Source organism: Anabas testudineus, chromosome 10, assembly GCF_900324465.2.
Source record: "Anabas testudineus chromosome 10, fAnaTes1.2, whole genome shotgun sequence".
In the NCBI taxonomy this organism is placed as follows: domain Eukaryota; kingdom Metazoa; phylum Chordata; class Actinopteri; order Anabantiformes; family Anabantidae; genus Anabas; species Anabas testudineus.
In genome coordinates, this window is record NC_046619.1 from 5019356 (window position 1) to 5044506 (window position 25151).

A 25151-nucleotide genomic window follows, 5' to 3' on the forward strand; every position below is an offset into this window, starting at 1 on the left:
ACTGATTAGACTGCATTGGCCAACGTTTAAGGTCACTGTGATTTTGTGTCTATCCCAATTTCGTCAACATTGTATCTCAGGAAGGAGGAAATTTGATCACATCTGTCACCAACACAGTCACCTCATAGACAAACTGATTAGAAAATGAGTCTGGAAAAAGGCATCTAAACCGCAACTTGACTAGTTGGCGAAGACATATAATCGCAATTTGGCCATTTAAGGTTTAACTTAAAACTTAGCTACAGGCAAAAGCATATATCTACGCAGACACAAATACACACACCAACATGTGTATGCATGTACCCGTGTACACACATGTAAATGAGCGAGATTAAAGCATGAGGATTACACGGCTGTCTTTTCAATTAAATTCCCAGAATCACATAATTCCTTGACTGAGAATAGCAGAGGAAGCACAGGAAATGTCAGCGGCATGCTAACGACTGGTGCATTATAGAAGTGACGAGGACGCAGTCATGAGATCCCGGCAGCACTGACAAGCATGTGACATCGGTGATAATGTCTGAGACAGAGATCAGAAGTGTGATAACGCCTGTGATTACATTAGTAAAGCCATTATGTTCTAGATGACAGAGCTCATTAACATGTAAACAGCCTTAAACACCGTATTCACCATTAAAATTAACATGCCCACACATACACACACGCACACACACACACACACACACAGGCATATACATGTATATGAGGGGAAGTAAGGAGCTTAAAGCACAAGGATTATATGACACAGATATTAACAAACATAATGTCATTAGATGCATAAACACACACACACACACACACTTACAGTTTGTACTGTACATTTACACATAAACAAAAAGACACAAAGATGTAAAATTCATGTTATCCAAACCTAAATTTAATTCGTCCAAAATTACCTTTTTTTCCCCTATGAGTCATTTTCTGGAAGTCGTGTATACGCACACACACACACACACACACACACACACACACACACACACACTGTTTATGTCTCTGTGAATACGGGGATGGTCTCTAATCTTTCTCTGTCTCTTCCTGCCCTTATGATAAACTGCCTGTCTAACATTGTTTTCTTATCACTCTGTGTGTGTGTGTGTGTGTGTGTGTGTGTGTGTGTGTGTGTGTGTGTGTGTGTGTGTGCCCGCGCACACTCCTGGAGCATGGCTGCATTTGGGTTTGCACCAAGTGTGCGTGAGTGCACAAACACCTACTAATGAGTGTTTTTCAGAAAGGTGGTGTGTCTTTCTGTGGTTGGGTGGACTGAACCTAATTTGGTACCATTGTTGTGAGGACATCTTGGCTGCTCCTCACAACTTACAAAGTTAGTTATTAGTTAGTTATGGTGTAATCGTTAAGGTTAGTATGTGGCTAGGCGATGCATTATGCCCTCACAACGAAGGATAAACATCTGTGTGTGCGTGTGTGTGTGTGTGTGTGTGTGTGTGTGTGTGCCTACATGAAGTTTCAAACCTAAACCTTTAGGAGGAAATCTGTCCGGTCCTCACACAAAAGTTTGAGGTTAAAAACTTGATGTTAGGTTTAGATTATAGTTAGGATTAGGGCAAGAGACTAGGGAATCCATTAATGAATGTCCTTACAACTATACTAGAGTAGCCACTGTGCGTGTGTGTGTGTGTGTGTGTGTGTGTGTGTGTGTGTGTGTGTGTGTGTGTGTGTCAGCCAGACTGTGTCTCCAGAGCTCAGCTCTCAGAGGAAAAAACAAAAAGGCAAACACTAACGTCACCAGATGCCTCCGTCTGACTCTCCCTCTCTGTCTCTGTTTCCCTTCCTCCCCCCCCCTCCCTTCACCACCCTGCACCTCCCATCTTTTGTCCCTCTCCCTCAAACCTGTTATCTGATAATTTGCTGTGTGTCTCTCTCTCTTGCTCTGATTTCACAGAATACATGATGTAGTTAAGTGTGTTCATTCATTATCTAATTAACTAATTTACCCAGCTCTAATTCTTTCTCATCAGCTAATAGTCTGCAGATTAACTATGGATATGTGTGTGCACGTGTGTGTGTGTGTGTTATCTTGTGGAGGAGGAGGGGTTTGCTTTTTGAATAAGTATGAAATTATTAACCCCTGATTATCAGGTGAAAGTCAGGACATCGAGGAATCGGGGAGCAATCAGGTTTCTCCTCACACGTGTTTGGTTTCGTGTGTTGGCAGCTGGAGAATCGGGCCTGCAGCCGTCAACACGCTTGTGTGAAGTAATCGCCATGACACATTTTAATGTTAGGAATACTGTGTCATTGTTGAGACTACATAGTCACTCTTCCCAGTGAGTCACATAATGCTTTTTTTAGGGGGGGGGGGGGGGGCATTTGGCCCACTGCCACATGAAAAACACCCTTCAGGCAGACTGGGGAGCTGCACATCAAAGGCAAAGCAAAGAGGAATCTTGAAATCTGATGAAGGGAAGCAGCCCTGTGTAGCACCACAACATGGGCACTGCTGGGTGTAATGAGAGTTCACTGAGAGCCTGCGAGGAAATCAGGGTGAAGGCAGAAGCTACTTAGCATTGGCGCTCATTTACTGATAGTTATTGGTCTTTCCAATAAGCAAAAATTAGAGATCTGCACACTGATCATGAAACAGAACACAGCACTATTTTCTGTCACTATTAGGCAACTGTTACTTTTATTAACAGCTACACCTCCTGTCCTTGTAAAACAGTGAAAACTGCTGATCGTGCTAACAGCCCGAAGATAAGATATTGAATCTATAAAAACTATGAATAAATCAAGATGAGCTGTTAGTAAGTTGAGAAGCTTTGCCTTCCATCGTTAAGTTTATTGAGATGTAAGTGGAACGGCAGACATTAAGGCATCTGATGTCAGATATACAGTATGAGGCACAGCATCATGTGATTTAGGTTAAGATGTAAAGTGGATTTATTTCTGTAGGTACAATATAAAAATGTTTAAATGTATGTAATTACAGACACTGTGCCTATAAACCACCTCACAGTGATTTCATCTGGACTTTTAATTCCCATTCATGTCAAAGTGAAAACATATTAATTACCAAGTCATCTAAATAAATTCAAAATATAAATGATTGCAGTAGTATTCGCTCCATTCAAGTCAGTATTTAGTTGATGGACCTTTGTGTTTACAGATCTACAGACGTCAGGGTACAGTCAGTCAGTTTTTCCCCATTGTTCTCTACAAAACTGTCCAACCTCTGCCATGTTGTACTGACAATAACATTTGTGTGAAGCCTCAGCTGTATGTGTGGCATCACAGTTGTGTTTTAGGCTGCAGGAGGTTTTCCTCCGGGACTTTCCCGTAATTTGCTGCATTAATTTTACCCTCTGCCTCCTCAAGCCTTCAGGGCCTGCTTGAGAAAAGTATCCCCACAGCATGATGCTGCCACCACTGGGCTTCATAGTGGGAACGGTGTGTCTGTGATGATGTGCGGTGACTTGGACAGTGACTAGTCAGATGAACAAAGAGTTCAGTTTTCATCTCATCAGACCACAGAACCTGGTTCAAGTTGACTCTTTTTGCCACGCTCCCATTAAGCTTTAACTGATAAAGAGCCCAGAGAGAGGTTCTTGTATGCAGAGACTCTCAAACAAATGCGTAGTCTCTTGGTTACCTCCACCTTAGATGGCTGCAACATGTGTAGCAGAAAAAGCCTGGACACCAGGAATCCTGACAAATGTGCAAATTGAACTTGTGCCATAATCTGAAATGATGTTACCAATTATCTGAGTATAACATGTTGAGCCAGTTCCCCTGACTGACTGATAATGTCCAGTTACCAGAGTCGTGCTGCTGCCTTCCCACACAGACACAAATTACACAACTTGAAGTGTTTTATCACCAGCACCACTGTAATACACTCCATCTTACTGCGTGTGTGTGTGTGTTTTTTAGTGTTACTTGTGAAAATTCTTTCCTACCTTTCATCTGGTCTTTATTCAACAGCGCCCAATTATTAAAAGGAGGTACATGTTGCAGGATTAATAAAACAGCATGAAACTTCACACCTTATCTGTGAATTATCACACATCTTTGACAATTCTTGTAATCTGAAAGAAGAATGGGTCATCGCTGGACCGAGCAAAAACATTTTACCCAAAGACCATTTTTCTAAATTATTTAACTTTTTTTCGACCACAGAAAAAAAAAAACTGTGAAAAATATCGACAAAACGTAACTGAATTACGGTGTATTAGGTCCAACTAATTCAAATTGTTAATAGATAAGAGGCTACGTTATCACAAATTTGATCAGTGCGGCGAGAGGCCATTTCAAACATTTACAATGAGTCCTGGGGCGTGTGATGGGATGAGATGGCGTGAGAACGGCCTCTAGAGTCACTCGAGTCCGTGTTTGCTGTGACAATGATTCTACTCCAAAGTGTTTGCACTCCAAAATGTGCCTGAGTGGCCTGTTTTCATTGTATCACACACACTTCAGCATTTCTCTCCCTCTCTCTCGCTTTAATCCTTTGTTTCGCTGGGCTCCAAAAGCCATTATGTTAGAGTACCTACAATGATAGAGATACATAATTTAATGCGTGCTCACACACACACACACACACTCACACACACACTTAAAGGCGCGGTAAAGCAGTAATAAATATGTGCTTCCTGAGTTTGTCACATCACAGCAAAAAGTGTTATTGACCACTCACTCAAATATGAATGATTAAATAAATTGATTATATGAAGTAAATCCAATTTGGTTTCAAAGTTCTGATAAATTCAGCTGTATTCACTGGACTTCACTGTGTCCAGTAAAGCAGCTCAGACGCTCTCTAAAGTCGTTATTCGAATTCTCTTTACTTGTTTCTTATTGAAAATGCAATGACATTATTTTACTAAATGCTTAGCATCAAAAGTAATGCATTATATTACTTGTTACTTTCTTTTTCTACTCCTCTCTCTATCTAAAGCACTTTGTTTCTTCTCTCTCCAGTAGTTGTGCTTCCTCCTCTCTGTTCTCCTCTGCAGGTATCCTCTGCCTTGGAGCTGTATATCTCCAGAGAGCAGTTACTGGTCCTACCGACCTGCCCAATGTATTTGTACATTGTAACATTTTTTTGTTGCCTGCTGTTCTTTTCTCTTGCCTCTTTCCACTCACCCCAAACCAGTCGAGGCAGATGGCCGCCCGCCCTGAGCCTGGTTCTGCTGGAGGTTTATCATCTCCACTGTCTCTGAGTACTGCTCAAGTGGGGTTGTTTGGTTTTCTCTATAATTCTGTATACAGTTATATTTTGTAAGGTCTAAAACCTTAAACACTGTAAAGCACCTTGAGATGACTTCTGTTGTGATTTGATGCTTAACAAATAAAACTGAATTGAATTATCGTGTTTAGGGTTGATGGGGCTGTTATCAGCTGTCACACCCAGAGCAGATTACCAGTCTATAACAGGTCAAATTGTAATGCTATATACTACTCATTAATGATAAAATAATATTTTCCTTTAACACATATGCTACTGTTGTACACCGTAGTCAAGTATAGCACATGAACTTAAAGGTGTTATGTTGACATTCACACCGTCTCTCACGCTGAAGTCTTCCTTCCTCATAAAACATTAAAAGAAACAAATGTGCAGTGCAGTGTAGCCTTAAAGGTAACATTAATACATAAATACTACAGATCACATTTAAGTTTGTTGTTCCAGTGATCCTGCCCCCAACATACACACACACACTTTCAAAGTTTGAGTCTGGTGTGTCTGTTTTAAGACTAAAATATATATTTTTAAATATTAAAATATCAGTTTAAACCATCATTATGACTGTTGTTTGACATTTCTAAAATCAGTTAGATTTGAAAGCCTTCTAGTGTTCACCAGTAATTGGTTTTACTAAACAGACTGTACAGCAACACTGTCTGGGGACAGTACACATATGCCAATGCTTAACACATACTGTATGCGCATAATTCTGCCTTCAGGCTAGATCAAGGCTGCCCTACCCTACCTCCTACTGGAGGTTGCAGCCTGATAGGAATATCTACATTTCCCAGGGCTGAATAAAGGATCTTTTTGCTAAGTCATGATATAAAGTATATTGGACGGTAGTAAATTAACTAACTGTAGTTTTTGTAAAGATTATTTTAGTCAGTTTAGCCTTCATTTCTAGTCAATAGTGATGAAAGAGAGTGAGGGTTTGACTTGCAGCAGAGGTCATCCTGCCGGACTCAAACCGGGAGTGATGTGATTGAGCGTGCGTTGTAAACATTTGGCAGCGTGCTCCAAGATCACAGCTTATGAACAAAAGACACTAAGAAAACATGTCCCTATGTAAATGACAGAACTCCTTTCCATACGATGTGACTGCTATATGATTGTGCACCATCGTTATCTGCAGCCTGAAGTCGAAATGCATAAAAGCCCAAAACAGCAGAGTCCTTTCTAATTCCCGCTCTGTCCTCGCTCTCGGTCTATGTATCTATCAATCAGTGTCAAATACACAGGCTTGTGTGATGTGCATGAAAACAAAGCCGGAAGGTAACAACGTGTTTGAAGGCTGTGTCTCATTATAATACCTGCTTTCATGTCAAACACACACAAAGACACAAAGCAGTGATTTCTGATACCTTCCTTCCCAAAACCCATCCACAGACACAAACCTAAAAGCTGGATATTTTCATACTGATGCCATTCTGGATCTTTCCCTTCTCCTCTGTCTATCCAGGAATGCCTGCTGATATTTCTCAGATGTCTAATGCCGTCTGAATGAACACACAAACCAGAAAACACACACGTGCGCGTGCGCAAGCACAAAATGCATCGTTGAACTGACACTTCAAACAAAGCTTTTGTCTGCTGCCTGACAGCTATTCCTCTCTCCTTCCCCCTCTCCTCCTCTTCCTCCTCCTCTCATTATCCCCCTCACTTCTCCCTGTCATTCCAAAACACTCGTTCTACCCCCTCATCCCGTCGCTCTCTCCCACACACACACACACACACACACACACACACACATCCTGAACGCATTCAAGGGTTTACTCCTAATTGAGGAGGCTGGTTAAACGCAGGTTAAATAAAATACAAAGATTGAAAATATGAAGGGCTCTTTATGAAACCACTTGAGCTAAAGGTAGAATAATCAGCGGCGTGTTTCATTTCTGGAAGCGATAGATTAATAAAAAGATTTATTTTAAAGCAAACTGTCATAATGACTCCATTACTGGTACAAGTGTCACTAATAAAAGCGTGGGTTCAACTTTGAAGTAAAATAAAACCAGAGTCTCTCATCAGTTTTACCATCATGTTTGACAGTTTGGAAAGAAATGAACAAAGATCCATTGTGTTCACTGACAGGGGGGGGGTTACTCTTTGGAACTTTAGGAACAAAAAACTGCAGCGCTTCAAGGGATCTTGTTATAGAACTGAAGTTATGCTTGACTTAAACACAAGACGCAAGCTGCTAAATACAAAAAAGGAATAAAAAACAAACATTATATGTGCTCCAGTGTTATTCTAGTCTCTCTTACATTGCTAATACATCAGCTCACTGTTCTGCATTAAAGGTACCATAGTGACATGAGAGGTTGACCCTCTTCTAAGTCGTCACAAGGGGTGGTAATAAAAGCGGAGCGCTTCTACCTCAGTGTCCGTGCATGGGAGAGGCAGCTTCGGGGTTTGGGAGCGAAGGGGTGTGAAGTTTTTATCATGTTTTATTGTGAGACCGGTCGCTAGAGCTGTTTCTCCTCAGACTTTCTCCCACATACACTTACAGAGAAGCAGAGTTGACATGAGTTGTGTACATTTCAGTTGATCACGGTCAGATTCACGTTTGTTTTAGCAGCGCTCAAAATGAATTATATTTCATTTTGTTGCTCCACAGGCCGTAGCTAGCAAATCTTAAAACCTAAAAAATTGAGAGGATTTCGATGCAATGTCTGGGGTGGAGAGCAGTTGATCTCAACAACAGATCTCCTTCCATAAAGATCATTCCTGATCCAGCTTCTTGGACTATGGAAAGATCAACTCAGCATTATATTCCACCTGGACATGATCGACAGGTGTCAGGACGCACAGTGCATCACAGGTTGCTGTGTGTGGGGCTGTGTAGCTGCAGACCTGTTGAGTGTACATGCTGAGCCCAATCCACAGAGCAGCCACCAGGTAGCTGTAATGTAATCGGTGTTTGGAGAGAGAATGTACAGATTTGTGATTGCGGTTTAGTCGTACATGCACATAACAGTCACACAAGGTAATATTTCAATCTTAGTTACAACAATACCAAAAATGTAGCATGTAAGGAGGAGTTCGGGTGGGGCATGCAACAGTGAGAGCTGTCATGAACAAATTAGCAGAGAAGTGGTCAAGTTGCACCAGTCTGTCAGTTCTGAAAGCTGAATCCCATTTAGCTGCTTCACTTTCAGGGTCCTGCTGTTGTCCATGCAGGCTCACAGTCACACTGTCGTGACTTACAGGGACACTTGTGTCAGTTATGTGCTTTTTCCTACTTCAGCAAGGCAAAATATCTCCTGTGAGAAAACTGGGCCAGCTCCCAGCATCTAAATTTAAAAGCATCCATTAGTAGCGGTGCTGCAGTCTGTCAGCCAGTCACTGTCCACTGTTGTAACTGTCCTGCATCAAATTAATCTAATAAAGGTGCCTTTTAGCGGGATATTTATTAAACAGCACTCTGAGTGTAAAACAAATGATGAATGATGTAGTCACTTCAGTTAAAGCGTTTTATTTCATTAGGAAGGATGTCACATAAACTCTGGCAGTAAAACGCCACAGTGGCGCACGTATTACATGTGGAAAGGCTGATTGCAGATGACTAAGATGTACAGAGAGCTTTGCTTTAAATGTCTTGATGGCTTCATATGAGCTCAAATACATTTCCAAGTGGTTGCCTTGAACTGTTCTGACGCTAATTCCCATAAGACACAAACTCAGCGCGAGTCCACAAAGTCAGGCTCCAGCAGATTTTCAATGAAGCATCTCCAGAAACTCTCTTGATGACATATGCAGACTGGAGCTTTTCTTTCTATTGACTCCAGAGCACAGAACCTACAACACATTTGACCTGCTTCAACATCTGGCTGCAGCTGTACAATGTGTTTTACTGGAAATAAATGTAATACAGTATTATTAAATAGAACCAAATACCATCATGCCGGCTTGCGGTCTATTTGGAAACTTGTCAGCTGCTCTTTTTATTTACAGTATTCTGTTGCTGCTTACAGCTGCAGTTGTCTATTTTCCTCATGATAACTTCCGTCATTAACCTTCATTCATCAAAGCGAAGGAGTCTGCATTTCCACTGGGCAGGTGCCTTCTCTCACAGCCCGCAGTTTCCGTGCCTTGCTAAAGGGCGCCATAGCAGCAGTTGCCGGGGAATGAAGACAGTGATACTGAAACTCTGCGCAGTGCAAGTGAATGAGCGAGTGATGAGGCTCGGTTAGAGACGCTGGTGTGTTTGTGTGTGCGTTTAGTTATCAGGGGAGCACAGCATAGCTCTGCTGAGATTAAATTCCCAGAGCTTACTCTGGCTATCAGCATTACTTCAGGACACACACACACACACACAGAAACGCATACATTAACACACACACTCAGCGAAGGAAAGCAGAGTGGAGGGAAAGAAAGCTGCCATCCACAGAAAATCATTTCCATTCACAGAAAATATCAACGTTGACAGTATGTCCACTGCTGATATCACCACTGCTATTAATCCCCAACAATCCATTTATCTGTCCGTCCGTGTGTCCATCATCTGTCTTTCTTTTCAAGTTCCCCTCTTCCTATCAGAAGTAGCTGTGGTTATCAGCAGAGCAGCTGCCATCTCTGTTTTATGAACTTGATATCATCAAAAACTGAATATGAACTGGAGATAAAAACAGATCAAGTTTGAATATTTAATGCTCAAAATCAAACTGAAACTCAAATATTTTGCATTTTTGCATGGGAAAATGAACTTTGATGAAACTTTTCCTCAAGTGGATAGAACCATTTTATATGTGTTTGTAAAAATGTGGAAGATGTTCCCCATCCGAGCAGTTTGAGAGTCAGCAATGCAGACGAGACGCACAGACAACACAGGCTACTCTCTTGAACATTTAATTTAACTCTCAATTCTCCCCGACATTCAACAAGCACTCAGGCTACTGGTTATGTACTATTTGTATCGGATTCAGACAGCGAACTCAGCGAGCAGCGCTGGCTGGTTTTCTAACATTAACGCTGTCGTGTTGATCCCAACGTAACTATTACTATTAACTATTAAATATTGGGAGCTTGTTTATTTCAGTGTGTAACTTGTTTTTGTTAAAAAAAGAAAAACATTATGTTATGAGATATGAGATATAGAGTACAACATTATTTGTGGTGTGTGTCGTGTCATTGTGACGTCCTCTACAACACCTCACTGAGGAACAAGTACCACTTATTACTTAACACAGTGAACCAACTTGTAATATTAACATAACACTGATGGATGGCCATGTGTAAATTAGGGTTTTCTTTTGCTGATTTCCTGCCAATTTCATCATTTATTCTTTGTGATTCATTTGGCTGGAAACTTACTGATGAGACTGTTTCACAGTGTAAAAGCACTATGGACTATTGTATAGCCTGCACCAACAAGAGTTTAGTGAAGTGTGAACAATGTAGTGGCAGTAACCTGTGTGTGACAGGTAGTGCAGTCCTCTTCTCCTGTTGCACACTGGGAAACAAATCGTGGATGTGTTAATTACCTCATCCGACCTGAGTCCCTCTGCGTTAATGTCTAGTGTGTGACAGACACAGACAATGATCTAAAGGGTGGGAACTGCACATCCGTGTGTACGTGCACGTGTACTGTACGAGGAGCGCGTGTATGTTTGTCGTAGTGACAGCTCTGCCAGTTATCTTTCTGCGCTGACACTCAATGCACATGTCAACCAGCGGCCCCAGCTCACGCAGCGATCACGTCTATGTATGCTGCTGTTTCCCACACACATAAACACATACACAAACACCTAACCTGTCAGTCACTTTGTCTGGTATTCCCACTGCTCTCTGCTGCTTTTTGCTCCTCCCTTCTTCTTATTCTACCTTCCTCTTCCCATCCCACCACTCTGTCTTTCATCATTCTGTTATTTTCTTTCCTTTTCAAGAAACTGTCTATTGCCCTGAAACTCGGTCTTTTTTTTCTCTCCCAAGGGTCTCTGTGATTTTTTTTTCTCCATCTTCCCTCTCATTGCCGCTCTGTTCTTTTTCCCTCCCACTCACATCTTGCTGATAGATTAAATTTTGAAGGCAAGGTCTGGTAGCGACGAAGAGAAAGTCTCTTTTAATTGTGTTGATCGCTAATTAGCCGGCCTGTCTCATCTCTCGGCAGTGGATGTGGTAAAACAGGATGCCCTTTCTTGGGTCAGCAGGCCACAGCCTCATGCGTAACTTGTATTCAGTCACTCTTACACACACACGCACGCGCACACACACACACACACACACACACACACACACACACACACACACTACTTTTATACCTCTGTGATTCAAGTGTGGCTCCCAGCTTGTAGATTTCTCAGTGGATGCCTTGTGACTGAAGAAGTTTAGGAGGGCAGGGTGAATCGGTAACTGTGCAGTAACAGAGGTTGTTGCTAAAAATATGTAGTTATGTAAGGAAAGTGTTCCAAAAACCTGGGGTTCGCCACCATCTGTGTTCATCCCTCTAATCGTTCCTGTGATTGCTTACTGTCAGCTGCCCTATAGCCACAATGTTCAATAATCAGAAAGCAACACAGGAACCTCATATGAGGATAATAGGAATGCTGAAGTAGTACAAACCACATTTAATTTGTAATCCATCAAAAATACGTCTGGCCTGTACGGCGTGGTTCAGTTCAGTGGGTACAGCGTCATAAACTCTATGTGGATTAGGGGGTTCAATTCCCACTGGGCCCCACATACGTTAAACATTAATGCACTCATGAATGAAAGTACACAGCTAATAACACATATTACATAATATTAACCTTACTGGAAATAGAAAAACTGTTCTCGCTCCAAACACTAAAGATGCTGATTCATTATTTAACATATTTAAGTTCATTATTTACTGTACTTGTGGACAATTCAAGTATGAATTAAGTCATTCAAATTTCTCATGAATTTTGAAATGCATTGACACTAGTTTTTTACCACTTTTTGCACTATTTTCCTTTTTAATTACCAAATTTACACAGATGCAGCACAGTGAAGCTGTGAGTGATTTTTGTAGAGAGTTTGAATAAAATAAGGGTCAGCGTGGCATAAACATTTTAAGGGAGTTTGAAGATCAAGCAGCTTTTGCAAATCAAATTTTAGGACAACTGGAATTCATTCTGAAGTCCTGATTAAAAATAACTAACCTCGATGCTGAGCTGATTCAAAGAGACTCAAAACATCCTTAGAGTCCCTGAAGATGTCAGTGGGAACACTTCGGTCACTGTATAGATACACCATGTTCAATGGGATGTCACAATATTAGTTTCAGTGGAAGATAGCTATGAAAGAGAGGTCAAGTGTGACTGTAATATAACCATATTATATGCAAAGACATGTCTGAGAACAGAATTGTTGGTACCCTTGAATTAAAGAAAAAAACAAAACAATGCAATGGTCACTGAAATAATGTGAAACTGACAAAAGTAATAATAAATAAAGATGTACTCAAATAAACTCAGACATTGCTTTTGAGTTTGTAATCTTAAACAATACACTCAGCGTCATTAATCAAGTTGGAGGTTTTTGACTTCCATTACTTATAAACGACTCTCTTCTTGTCACTTTGAGATTCATGTCATGAATTTGTCATTTTCAGACCGTGCCATGATTTACCCCCTTATTTCTCTAATAACACTGCAGGAGGACGATTACAGCCGGTGCTCTTTGCAAATCCAAAAATGGACTTGTTAGCAGTGCTCATTAAAAACCAGTGTCAGAGTATGTGTCGGGCTCAGTGGGGGATCCTAACAAGCTTTCCTCTTTGTGTCCCTGCAGTCATCTGGAGACGGAGCGCAGCGCCTTGAAGAGGAGAGAGTGGGAGAGGAGGAACCAGGAGGTCCAACAGGACGAGGACCTGTTCTCCACTGGGTTCAACTTGTTTGGAGAACCTTATAAAGTAAGAGCCGCTGACTTACCAGTTCGATTATTTTACAATCATTCATTTACAGATAAAGATACTTATTTAGTATTAGAAGAGAAGATTGAACCACTCTGGTGCCTGAGGTGACAATTAGCCTAGCATAAAAATAAGACTGGAAGTTTGTTAAGAAACATTTACAACATGTAAGTTCACCTAAATTCTCAAATGGTAATTTTGCCTTACTTACTTGTGCTGTAAATTAATGGATTTATGTTAATTAGTGGGTTTTAAGCATGTATTTTGAATATTCAAGTGATGCTAACACTGCTAATGCTAGCGTTAGCTGCTTCCTAGGCTATTTGCATCTGTGCTTAGCTACATAATGTATCACAGCAGTCTTCTCATGTTTTATTCAGTGTTTAAAAAAAGCTTTCTTTCTTCAACACTTTCAACTTTAACAATTTGTCAAATGTAAAGCAAAATATAGCTATCTAATAAAATTAGAGAGTGAAACTCAAGCTAACATGAAGGTGTAAGCTAAGGACAAAAAGCTGCACACAGCTTTCTGTGAGCTTTCTCTACACAAAGTTTTCTGTTTAGAAGACAGTTTTTACATTTGCCTGTTAAGTTTTGATGGATCTCTGCAGTGGGAGAAGTGGACAAACCTGACACCAGACTATTTATTTGGGCCACTGGAGTGAATTAGGACATCTTAACCTGTGAGGTTAAGCCACTCTCTCCGCTAAAGGAGTCCTGTTTGGTGATTTAGGCTTATATGTAACAATTAGCTTTGTGCAATCAATAAATTAAAATGAAATGTTAATGCTGGTTTTGTGCCCAATAAAGCTGATGAGGGCTCATGGATCATTATAAGCTACTGTAACCATTTTTTTCTTGTGCTGTCCCCCTGAGTCTGATAATAATGTAATAGCCTCGAGCATAAGGTTCAGGTCTGTCCTGTTCTGAAGTACTTCAGATGCCATCATTTTATCTCTTCTTCAGCTGAAAGTGAACTAGCCATGCATGAAGTCTATGGCCACTTTCCTGCCCCTGTGTACAAAATTGATTTTGGTTTGTTAACTCTCATTTGCTACCGCCAGGCACTTCAACACTTGGTCATGCCGCCAAGTGTATCGACCTTGGGACAGACTGGCTTTGAATCTTGACAGAATGTGTTTAACTGCTGCTGTGTCTGAACACAGAGGACATGAGGGCTTCTCACTAAGAAGCTGCTCGAGGTTCGCGGGCAATGGAAGCACACGAGAGGTGGTTTGGATAATTAATCTAATCCTGGGTGCCTCCATACTCCAACTAATTGTTTCCAACTAATTAATGGTGCTGAGCTGAGGTCAAGATGTGTGTGTACGCAAGGGGAGAGCAAGGAGGACTGTCAACCGGGCTGTGTGAAGATATATTCCAGACATTGCTGCTGCTATTTTAATGAAATTAGGGGAAATTCTGTCCTACATGGTCTACCTGTAACAGTGTTTTGATCTAAGTCAGAATATTGTTTAGTCGCTGTACAGTACCTACAGTATGTGACTTCCGAACTACTGTCAGACAGTCCCCACCTCCATATCACCTCCATGACACAAGAATTTGTAAGGTCCACTATCCACTATGGATATAATTCCTGTAGGGACTTCTGGAGAGCTCTAAGTGTAATCATTAATGTAAAAACTGAACTGAAGGTAAAAAAAAGTTCAGCTAAAACTTGGAGCAATGATCCACCTTATAAATGACTGACCCATGGAGGTAAATACATAATTCATGGGGAGTGACATCTTTACTTTTTTTTTATATTCCAGCTCTTCTCAACTAATCTTTTACTTTCATGTGCTGCTTCCAAACTTGAAAAACAGATTTGCCACACCTGGATACTTTCTTCTGCTGATTTATTTGCCACAATAACAATTGAATTTTTTCTTCCTGTGCTTTACTTCATGCAATTCAGTGGATTTACCAAGAACTGTGTAACTGCACTGCACCTTCTAGGTGCTGATTGAACATGTTCTTGATCTTGATTTTTGTTCTACCATCACTCGCAGTCCTTTTCTCTGTGTACTTGAATATCTACAGTATCATACTGTATGTCTGTCACTCTTTGCCTCTGTCTTCCTCTCTTTCTCTCTCCCATATTCATTCTCTCTGTCAGCTATTAGCTAATCCCTCTTCTAATCCTGTTAAAGAGCGTTATGCTGTTAGCAGCTATTTGGGATGATCTATTCACACACACACACACACACACACACACACACACACACACACACACACAGGTATTCATCCTCCCCTTCTCCTCTGTTTTCCATTTTGCCTCTCTGTAAATGTGTTTTCTGTTCCTCTTCAGCCACCAGATCTTTTATTCATGAGGCTGAGATGGAGAAGAGATGGGCTAATTTATTCACAGCTAACTTTGGCTTGCCACGGTGTGCAGTGTTTGTGTGCGTGCGTGTGTACACACAGAAATTACATCTGTTAAAATTATTTGAATGCAATTCTCTCCTTTCTTGAATCCTTTGTAAATAAGGCTTTATTCTTTGCCCTGTTTCATTTTTTGGTATTTTCTATGCCTTTCCTGCTTTATTAGAGTGTAAAATGAAGGATGCGGTGAACTGAAGAGAGACATGGTTGCAGACTTGGGATAAAGGAAATGAATATTGCTTTTAGCCTCATATTTAAGAAACGTGTGGAGACCATAGAGCCACAATGAGTCATCACGTTTAAACCAGCACTAGTATTACCTGTGGTCTGCATGTGATTGGGTATAATTGCAGATGTAGATGCTCTTTCTTAGGTTTTTTTCTTTGACTTTGGTCTTTTCCACCACTTCAGTTCAAACTTAAATATCTTAACAACTGATGTGTTTCCATGAAATCAACTATAGACATTCTTGATCCCGAGAGACTGTATCTTAACGAGTCTGGTGATTATATCATCACAAAACTTTGATTTCTAAGATATCGCAGCCTCATCCATACTGTGCATTTATACTTGGGCATGTGCAGATTAGCAAGTGCGAGTATGTTAACACAAGATGGCAAACTTGCCAAAAATACCTGCTACAATGACAACCGCATGTTGTCATTGTGAGTGAGTTAGCATGCTAATGTTTGCAGCTTAAAGCACAACATGTACAGTACTATACATACAGTCTCACAGAGCTGCTAAAATGGCTGTATACTCTTATTACACTTAATAGACAAAATAATCTGTCCACCAATTAGTTAATAATTTACAATCACACTCCAGAGTACCGGAAACTCATAATCTGCAAATAAATCAGATCATTCAAACTGATGAAAAAAAGGCTACCACAACATAGCAGTTACCATCATTGATGCTTACATTGCCCTCGATTAGAGTAAATACTGGGGTGGCGTTAAACTAATTTGTAAGGTTGAGAAGTGTCTAACACAAACACATACACACACACACTTAGAATTCCCTCCTCAGCAATAAGACCTCTCCATGGATCATTGCCTGTTATTACAATATTATATGGTTATTGACTCAAACTGTTTTGATAGGAATAACAAAACCACATACTTGGACACACATAATACAAATGCAAGATTCATGTTTTGCTAATAAGGATAATCCACAAGCATCACATTTTTAAACTGTACATCTACACATAAAAAACAAGATATGTGCTTATCCCTCTTATGATCATAGATAATAAATGTAGTGTGATAATTGAGCTGACAACCTCACATAGATCTACATGATTGGTGTTAAATTTTGTTAAAGTCAGTGTTGGGATTATTTATTATTATCACATGTAACACTTTGAGAAACTGTACCAAAAATTAATCGCCTACTCCTTATGAGCATAGATTAATTATTCATAAATTCATTAACCTCTCCAAATACAGGCAATTTCATGCTGTCTTGAAAAATAGATAAATTAGTCTTTCTCATCCATTTCCCTCTTTAAACTTTACCACCACTTGCACAACACCATTGCACCTTGTTGGCACACAGGTAATTAGCAGTGTATATGCTATCTACTATAGACTGTCTGAATTTAAACTTGTTGCATAGATATAAAACAAATGTCTGATAACAAGCTAAAAATCTGCTTGTCCTCACTTTTCTTTTATTTTACGTCTTTTTGCAAGCGAGAACTGGTAAAAACAACGTGTTGATTGCCATTGTCCTTTAAAAATGCCAGGTGAACATATCATATAGCTGTATCATTAAAGAAGCTGTCAGTGACTGACAAAAGATACTAAAGGAGCTATACTGAGAACATCTCAGCATTACCACATACTGGAGCAACTGACGGGGTTATACCATCATATATCAGTTAGGTCGGCTCTTTCCTTACGAGTGCTGATTGTTTAAGAAACAGGCTAATAATGATTTCTGCCCCATTAATTTTATTTCACCAACCTGGACTGGACCCTCTTAAGGGTAGCATGTGCTTAATTAATCATCTCATCCTGATGTCTGGTCAGTGGTCACCCTATCCATCTCTTACATTCTCTCTCCAGATGAATAAAGAGAGCTTTTCATCAAGTGTAGAGAAATTGAAAAATGGAAGGCTTAATTAATATTGTTCCCTTTATCTCTCTCTCTTTCTCTCTCTCCACCCTACCTCCCGTCTTTTCCTTATTTCCCCCTTCCTTTCAGACCAATAAAGGTGATGCATTGGCCAGTCGCGTCCAGAACACACTGGGCTCCTACGAAGAAATGAAAGATCTTTTAACCAGTCATTCCAACCAGAGTCACTTGGTAGGAATCCCCAAAGGAAGCAGTGCAAACAGCAACCTGCAAACCCCAACCACTTCATCTACAGAGAGATCTGCCATGGAGTCCCAGCTTTTCAGTGAAACCCTGAGAGGTGGAGGTGGAGGAGCAGAGGGAGGTGGGGACAAAAGAACTGCAAATGCACCTTCTTCATCTTCGACTTCAGTGCAACCTCCTGTTCCGACCACGTCATCATCGAGCTCCACAACAATCCCACATCAGAATTCCAAAAAGTCTCGAAACGCCATGGACTGGCCAAGGGAAGGCCACGGACAGAGTACCCAAGGAGCAGGCCTTGTTCTGGGGTTGGGACAAAATGGGCAGGGGCAGAACCCGGGTGGAAGTACAAGTGGCAGAGGAAAAATGTCTTTGTTAGAGGAACAGCAAATGCAAAGACACAAAGAGCTGTTCAGCTCACTGAAAGATGAACTTGGTTTAAAAGGAGATTCAAGTCCTTCTTCTTCATCGTCCTCCTCTTCCTCTTCTTCATCTTCTAGAAGACACTCTCCCCACCCCTCCAAAACCCTTCCACTCCAAGGTAGGTCCTACACAGAAGGGCTTCAAACAGTATTATCAGAAATACCCTTATTTGGTTTCAATCTGTGAACCAGATTTCAAGATCAATACCACTCTCAAGTCAGTATGCTAGGGTGCGTTCACACGTATGGATAGAAAGATGGCAGTAGCTGGGCTCTGACAAATGTGAAGTTTTGGGAGTGTGTTGCGCTGAGCATGTCATTTACAGTATATCCACTGTTTTCACCGAATGGTGGTTGTCTGACCTATCCATCACCTCCAAACACTTGTGTTTTCTAGTCTCACGGTTACTTAAGCTACGTGTTACATTATTGTTACATCAGTAATTAACTACAGATAGAGTTTTGTTTTATATTCCTTCACACGAGGTAGTAAACTGATTCTCTGCTTTGATTTGTGCTGGAATCAATGAACTAACTGTCATAAAGGTGCATCACAGAATATTTGCATAAAGTTGAGCCCTTCCCCAGTCATGTAGCTGTGCTACTGTTGAATCTGTTGTGCTCTGCAAGTGGTACAAGGGCTGTTGTAAAAATTAAAACAGAGCCACGAGACTATTAGCGGAGCTTAGCATAGCCACTTAAAGAATGAAGAAAACAGCTAGAAAAAAGTCTATAGTGTTGGACTGGTATCTTATTTTGATTGACACACTGCAAGTGATTGTGGATTTGTAGCTATTGTGCAGCTTATTAGGCTATGTGTCATTTTTTAAACAAGATGGACATGTTGTAATGTGAAACTGAATAACAAAGAAGGCCTCATGGAGTTTTCTTCCCGGTCAGTTGCTATGTGTAGCATCATCTGTACAAATGCACAGATAATGTAGATTCTACCATGTCATCTAATTCTTACCAAGACAGCTGATTAGCACAGCATTAGCACATTAGTCTCTCAATGTCCAAAATGTTAAACTGTCATTTAACATTTGTGAATGTGTTTGATTTAACTTGTCATTCACATAACATATACACATAAAAAAAGTCTTTTGTATAGTGATATTGTTTGTATTTGCTGGAGCCAAGAATGTTGATGAATAATTTCAGTAAAAAAGAGAAAGATTCTCTATCACTTTTTGGGCGGGATTTATGAAAATGAACATCTTCCTCAGATGATAACAACATCTTGCTGTTGATTTCCAAACCACCGAGCAACACATAATTTGTTTTGATTGTGATTGGCTCGATCCACCTGGGAGAGAGATTTTTTGGCATTCAACATTCATTAGATTTTGACAGCACGGAGCAGAGCAATATTCTGCTGTAACAGGTGTTGCTTTGGTGATTTTGTAGTTTTCTTTGGGTTTTCTTCTCTATCACTTCTCTTTCACAGATGGTGGCAGTTTTCGATCTTCCACCATGGATGGTGGCCATTTTAAGTCTTCCACTAACACAGAAAATGGTGGACATTTTAAATCCTCCCCTTTCGAAAATGAGACGGGTTCTCACCTCTCGACCTCCTCGTCCCCGCTGGCTTCCACATCAGTTCTGACTACACCTGCTGCTGGTCTAACCACTCCCACATCTGGACTGACTACCCCCACCTTCCCACCTGGTAGCCTATCAGGGAAACCGATTGCGGTGCAGCAGAAGCCCACAGCCTATGTTCGACCAATGGATGGCCAGGACCAGGCGCCTAGTGACTCTCCCCAGCTTAAACCACCTCTAGTGGCTACAGAGGGATTCAACAACAGTCAGGCTTACAGTGGAAACTCTGGAAATGTGAAGAACAAACTGCCAAAACTGAGTCTCAGCCACACAGGAGAGGTAAGAGAACAACCCTTGAGTCTTGAAGTAACCTTATAATTTGGTTTTATTTTTTTTAATAAATACTTTTTCTCAAAACGGTATCTAATACTGATTAAAGTGTTCTCATATAATTTACCATTTACAAAATATGATTCAGGTTGAGTAATTCAGGATCATTTAAATTAATTTTATATCATATTTCATTTTCATAATTGCCCAGTGTTAATTAGTTTTTAATCTTGTTTAAACAGCAACCTAAACACTTTGGAAAGAATTGCAAATGTTATATACAGTAGCTCAACGGTCTACCAAACATTGCTTTGCAAAGCAAATGGTTACTCACTCACAGTTCATTGATGTTATTGTTGTATGTGTAGATATTTAGGCAGGTATTGTTTAATGTCTTCAAAAAACCCGCTCCAATGCAAATATTCAGTCACTCTTTACACTAATAATTTTTAAAATTATTCTCCATGTACATATTGACTTTTGAGCCTAAAGACAAAGTTGAGCCGCCCTGTTGTCCCCTTTAGTCTCGCTCTTTGTTTTGAGTTACACAGCATAATATATAAAATATATAGCTCAAATATACACATTCAAACTTTAATATATCAATACATTTCTTTAATGAAGCTGGTATTATGGTCAGTTATAAACATTTAGTTTATTTTAAACATATCTGTGATATTTTATATACACTCAACCTCAAGTTGGTTCTGGTGTGTGTAACTGACTGGTATGACTAATATGACTACAACGATCTATATGACCCCTAATCTAAAAAGCTGGAGGTGTGGCCTCCACATTTACCACCAGGCTTTGGGAATACACACTACTCTTTCCATAAGAATAGCTCTTTACAATTGTAGCAAATAATGAACTGTACATTGTTATATGCTTCCCATATATACTGGAGTAGATCTCTCCTAAGTTAAAAGCATCTAGCTTAGTTCTGAGGATGTAAACCACACGAGGCAGAATCTTAAATGTATTCATTAGTATCTGGTGGAGTGACACATACTGTGACTCCTGATATTGTGGGTTTGAACGCATGTTTGCTTTTTTTCCCTAACAATAACAACTTTCTCTTGTTTAACTTTCTCTTGTTCTCTGTTCACACATTAGGCTAATTGTTATGTCAAATGAATCTGACAGTAACCAAACTCCTCCACAAGCCTCTCACTCACTCTCTCTGACTCACTCACTTAACTACTCTCCGACCTGATTTCTCTCGCTCCCGCTCCCTCTTTATCTATGTCTCTCTATCTCTCCCTCACTTTTCATTTCAAAACAGCAAGAAACACCATGCTTGTTGATGGGTGTGTGTTTGTGTGTGTGTGTGTGTGTGTGTGTGTGTGTGTGTGTGTATGTGTGAAACTAGTTGACAGGCAAGTAGTCATCCATATCGAGCAAGCCAGCTGTTCCTGTGCTTTGATAGAGTCTGTGTGTGTGTTTCAGCGCATGTGTGTAGCTCTAAATGAGCCCGAGATGGAGCTTTGAGCATATGGCACAGAGAAGGAGAAAGCAAGGGAGACAGGCGAGAGAGGGAGGGAATTAAAATATACTTTACTTTTAACACTTTCTCATGGAGGATAAGAAAGAGAGCAAGTACATTCATGGCCATGAGTGGTTTCTTTCACTTTGTTTCACCCACACATCCATGGATGCTCCGTTATCGCCTGCTTACCGTTTAGTTTTCACTCCTCTCATATTTATTCCAGTGAGAGTTTATTGGACGGAAAATGTAAACTCAATATGGACTGAGGGGGAGGAAGAGAGGGATATGAGAGGAAAAGGGGAGACTACTGATGAGAAATAGATGGGGATGGGGGCAGAGAGGAGGGGGAATAGAGGAAGACAATGACTGACTGATTACAGCACCTTATCATGGCTGTATTTGTTCTGGTTAGATGAGTTATTGCATGTGTTCTGCAGCTTAAACAGCAAACAGCAGCGAATCAGAGGAGTGAACTGAACAGAAAGTGAAAGATTTCGAGAAGCCTACTGCTCATTTTATGCCAGAAAACCAGGCTTATAGTGTCCACATTATTACCTTTTGGTTAGTGAATCTGTGAAATGCAACTTCAGCAGCATAAAGTAGCAACAGTGTTAGTTTTAATGTGTCTGTTCAATGCAATACCAAAGAAAAAAATTCTTGTGGAGTGAATCAGCCTGATCGATTTTCCATGTAACTGTTTTCAGATTGGTTCAGGTGCTATGAATGTGTTTGAAATACTCAATATTTGGCTCACAGTTCTGTTGTTGAGTGTTGGGTGATTTTGTGAGCGTGTGTGTCTGTGTGTGTGCAATAAGCCTTTAAATCGCTGTGGAAGCTTTCTGTTAGCACTATAGAGTTATTGATTAGAGGTCTTTAGCGTGTGTGTGTGTGTGTTTGAGAAAGAGAAGCAGGCGAGGAAGAGGGTGATAACACTATTCATCTCTTCCTAACACCTATAGTAGGCTCACTTCTACTGAACCTCTGTAAACACATAGTTGTTGTAAGCAGTTCAAAACGAAGAAGCAGATGACATTTATCTATTATATACTGTAGTTTGATTGATGTACCTGAAATAATAGGGTTAAAAAAATATTTCTTACACAAAAACTGCAAATAGAAATAGCTGGAGACCACTGGACACATCTGAAACACATTTATGGTTTGCAGAAACAGCTGCCTCACGTGAGGTAAAGCTGTCACAATACTTTTAGTGACATGCTTAGAGTTTTCACTGCGTCAAGTGAATAAACAAGTACGCTTGTGAGGCCCTGCGAGCGAAGCTGCAAGACAGTAAACATGTAGATGGCAGGTGACATTTCCAACAGCACTGTGACAAGTTTCATTTACATGTAGTTCAAAGTAGAGAGCTGATGTAATTTCACACGAATTTGAAGGTCTGCTGAGGTCTGTCAGGCGCACGTAGAGGCGTGCATGCTGCCTCACCACTAATGTAGCGGTAAATAAGAAGCAGGTCGACTAAGACCTCCGGTGAGTAATCACCGTGAGGCTAACACCACCCAAATCAATTCTGCTCACAGAGAAAGCATTAATTTATTCCTTTTTTCATGAAAAGATCCTCCTATTGTTCAACACACTGACTTCCCTAAAGAAACATGGGACAATGTATTTATAGAAATTTATGTTGATCTTAGGAGCTGGTTGAACTGACTAGATCTATACTACATCCCTGTTTCTTCCGCCCTCTAACCTATTGTCTGTCACAGTTCTTTACAGCTACACCAATCAAATCATGGCAATGATGTCAAAACAACTTATTATACAACAAATTCTAAATTATAAAATTACAATGTTCACAGCTGACTTAAACATATCTAAGCAAGATGAACATACATAAAACATATATATTTTTTTATTTTTATTTTGCTGGAGTTTGAAGGATGGCGAACACCTGTGCCTAGAGTTACCATATCCAATGCCCCATCTTTTGCAACTTTTAATCATCTTGAACAAAATAATTGAAGTTTAGGGAAGTGTAAATGGTGCTATTGTCACCTAAACTAGCTTGGAATATTTTAGCTGCTAACTTTAGATCTGATAACCCAAATGTGTAATGTTCACATCTGTGTTGCTGACGCTTAAGGGAAAGGAGCTACAGGTGTTACTGGAACCTGACAGCTGATGTCAGATGCCAATTTGCATATTAATTGGCCACATCAAGCATCTTTGTTCTGATTTATTGACAAATGCTTCTTGAGCCATTGCATCAAGCTCTTTCCATTGTGGTAAAGATTTAGCATTGAGCTTGCGGGCAAGACAATTTAATTTTTTTTACTAATCCAAACTGCATTTAGCTATCTTGCTAGTGAACATTGTTCTTTTTTCATTTTAAAGCTGATCAATCATTTCTATAATGTATATTCCATATATCAGTATTGATTGAACAAGTGGATTAAATTAGTATGCTTGATGTGAAGGAGATGATCGGCCCTCAAATAAATATTTGCAGACTGCAGTTGTCATCAGCTCTACAGAGCATTTAAACAACTTTCAGCTCACTGTTTTAGTTTTTAAGCCTACAGCTTTAATGCTTTGGTTAACCTACCTCTTCCAGATGCAGCAGGCAGCTGTGTTCATCAAAATTGTTTTGATAAATCCACTGTACTATCTAACAAGTTCTCCAACCCAAATGACCGTTTGTACCTACCTGCTTATATGACCCAAAGAAGCATCTCTTCAAATAGTGCCCCTATGACAAGAGGCATCTATTGCAATGGCACCCGAATGGCAGCTGGCAAGCTTCACTAAAGATAAGGTAAAATAGTGCCCCCATCACAGCAGGTGTCTCTTGAAAAAGCACCATAATGGTGACTGCTTTATCATTTTTTTGCGGTCAGGTTTGGTGGTTGGGTCACAAATCCCAAACCTGGCCTTCTCCCAACAAAAACTTAAAAACTACATGACCCAATTTACTTGTTTGATTGTGTCATAACTACTATGACCATTAGAGGTTTGTAACTGCAACATGTTAGTGTTGAAAAACATGTTGGAAACAATGAGTTTAAACGAGTACAGTCTTATAGTAACCTGACTGTTATCAAATAATTTGTGAACATCATAGATCATTAGCAGATTAGATACAGATGTGGAGGAAATTATCGGTACCTTTACCCTAAAGAAAAAAACACAAAGGGCAAGTGATATTTGTAACTGTCAATGAGATTTCTGCACCTGTCGACAGGTATTTTGGTCCACTCTTCATGAGCAAACTGCTTCAGCTGTCTCAGGTTTGAAGGGTGCTGTCTCCAGCCTGCAGGTTTCAGCTCTTGCCACAGATGTTCGATATGATTTAGATCAGGACTCATAGAAGGCCACTTCAGAATAGTCCAATGATTTGTTCTTCGCCATTCCTGGGTGTTTTTAGTTGTGTTTTGGGTTATTATCCTGTTGGAGGACTAGGCAAAAGATCAAGCTTTCTGACACTGGGCAGCACGTTTTACTCCAGAATGACTTGATAGTCTTGAGATTTCATTGTACCCTGCACAGATTTAAGAAACCCTGTGCCAGATGCAGCAAAGCATCCCAGAACATATCCGAGCCTCCTCCTTGTTTCAC

At 40.3% G+C, this 25151-nt stretch overlaps 1 protein-coding gene across 1 annotated transcript in view; it reads left to right on the plus strand.

Annotated features, from left to right (window-relative positions):
- The window catches only part of aff2 (AF4/FMR2 family, member 2), a 138891-nt gene that overhangs the window by 24826 nt on the left and 88914 nt on the right, over positions 1-25151 (plus strand). Inside the window, exons 2-4 of the mRNA XM_026357616.1 lie at positions 12962-13082; positions 17682-18336; positions 19665-20098. Of these exons, the coding sequence (XP_026213401.1) occupies positions 12962-13082; positions 17682-18336; positions 19665-20098 (1210 nt within the window). The remainder of the gene's footprint in view (positions 1-12961; positions 13083-17681; positions 18337-19664; positions 20099-25151) is intronic.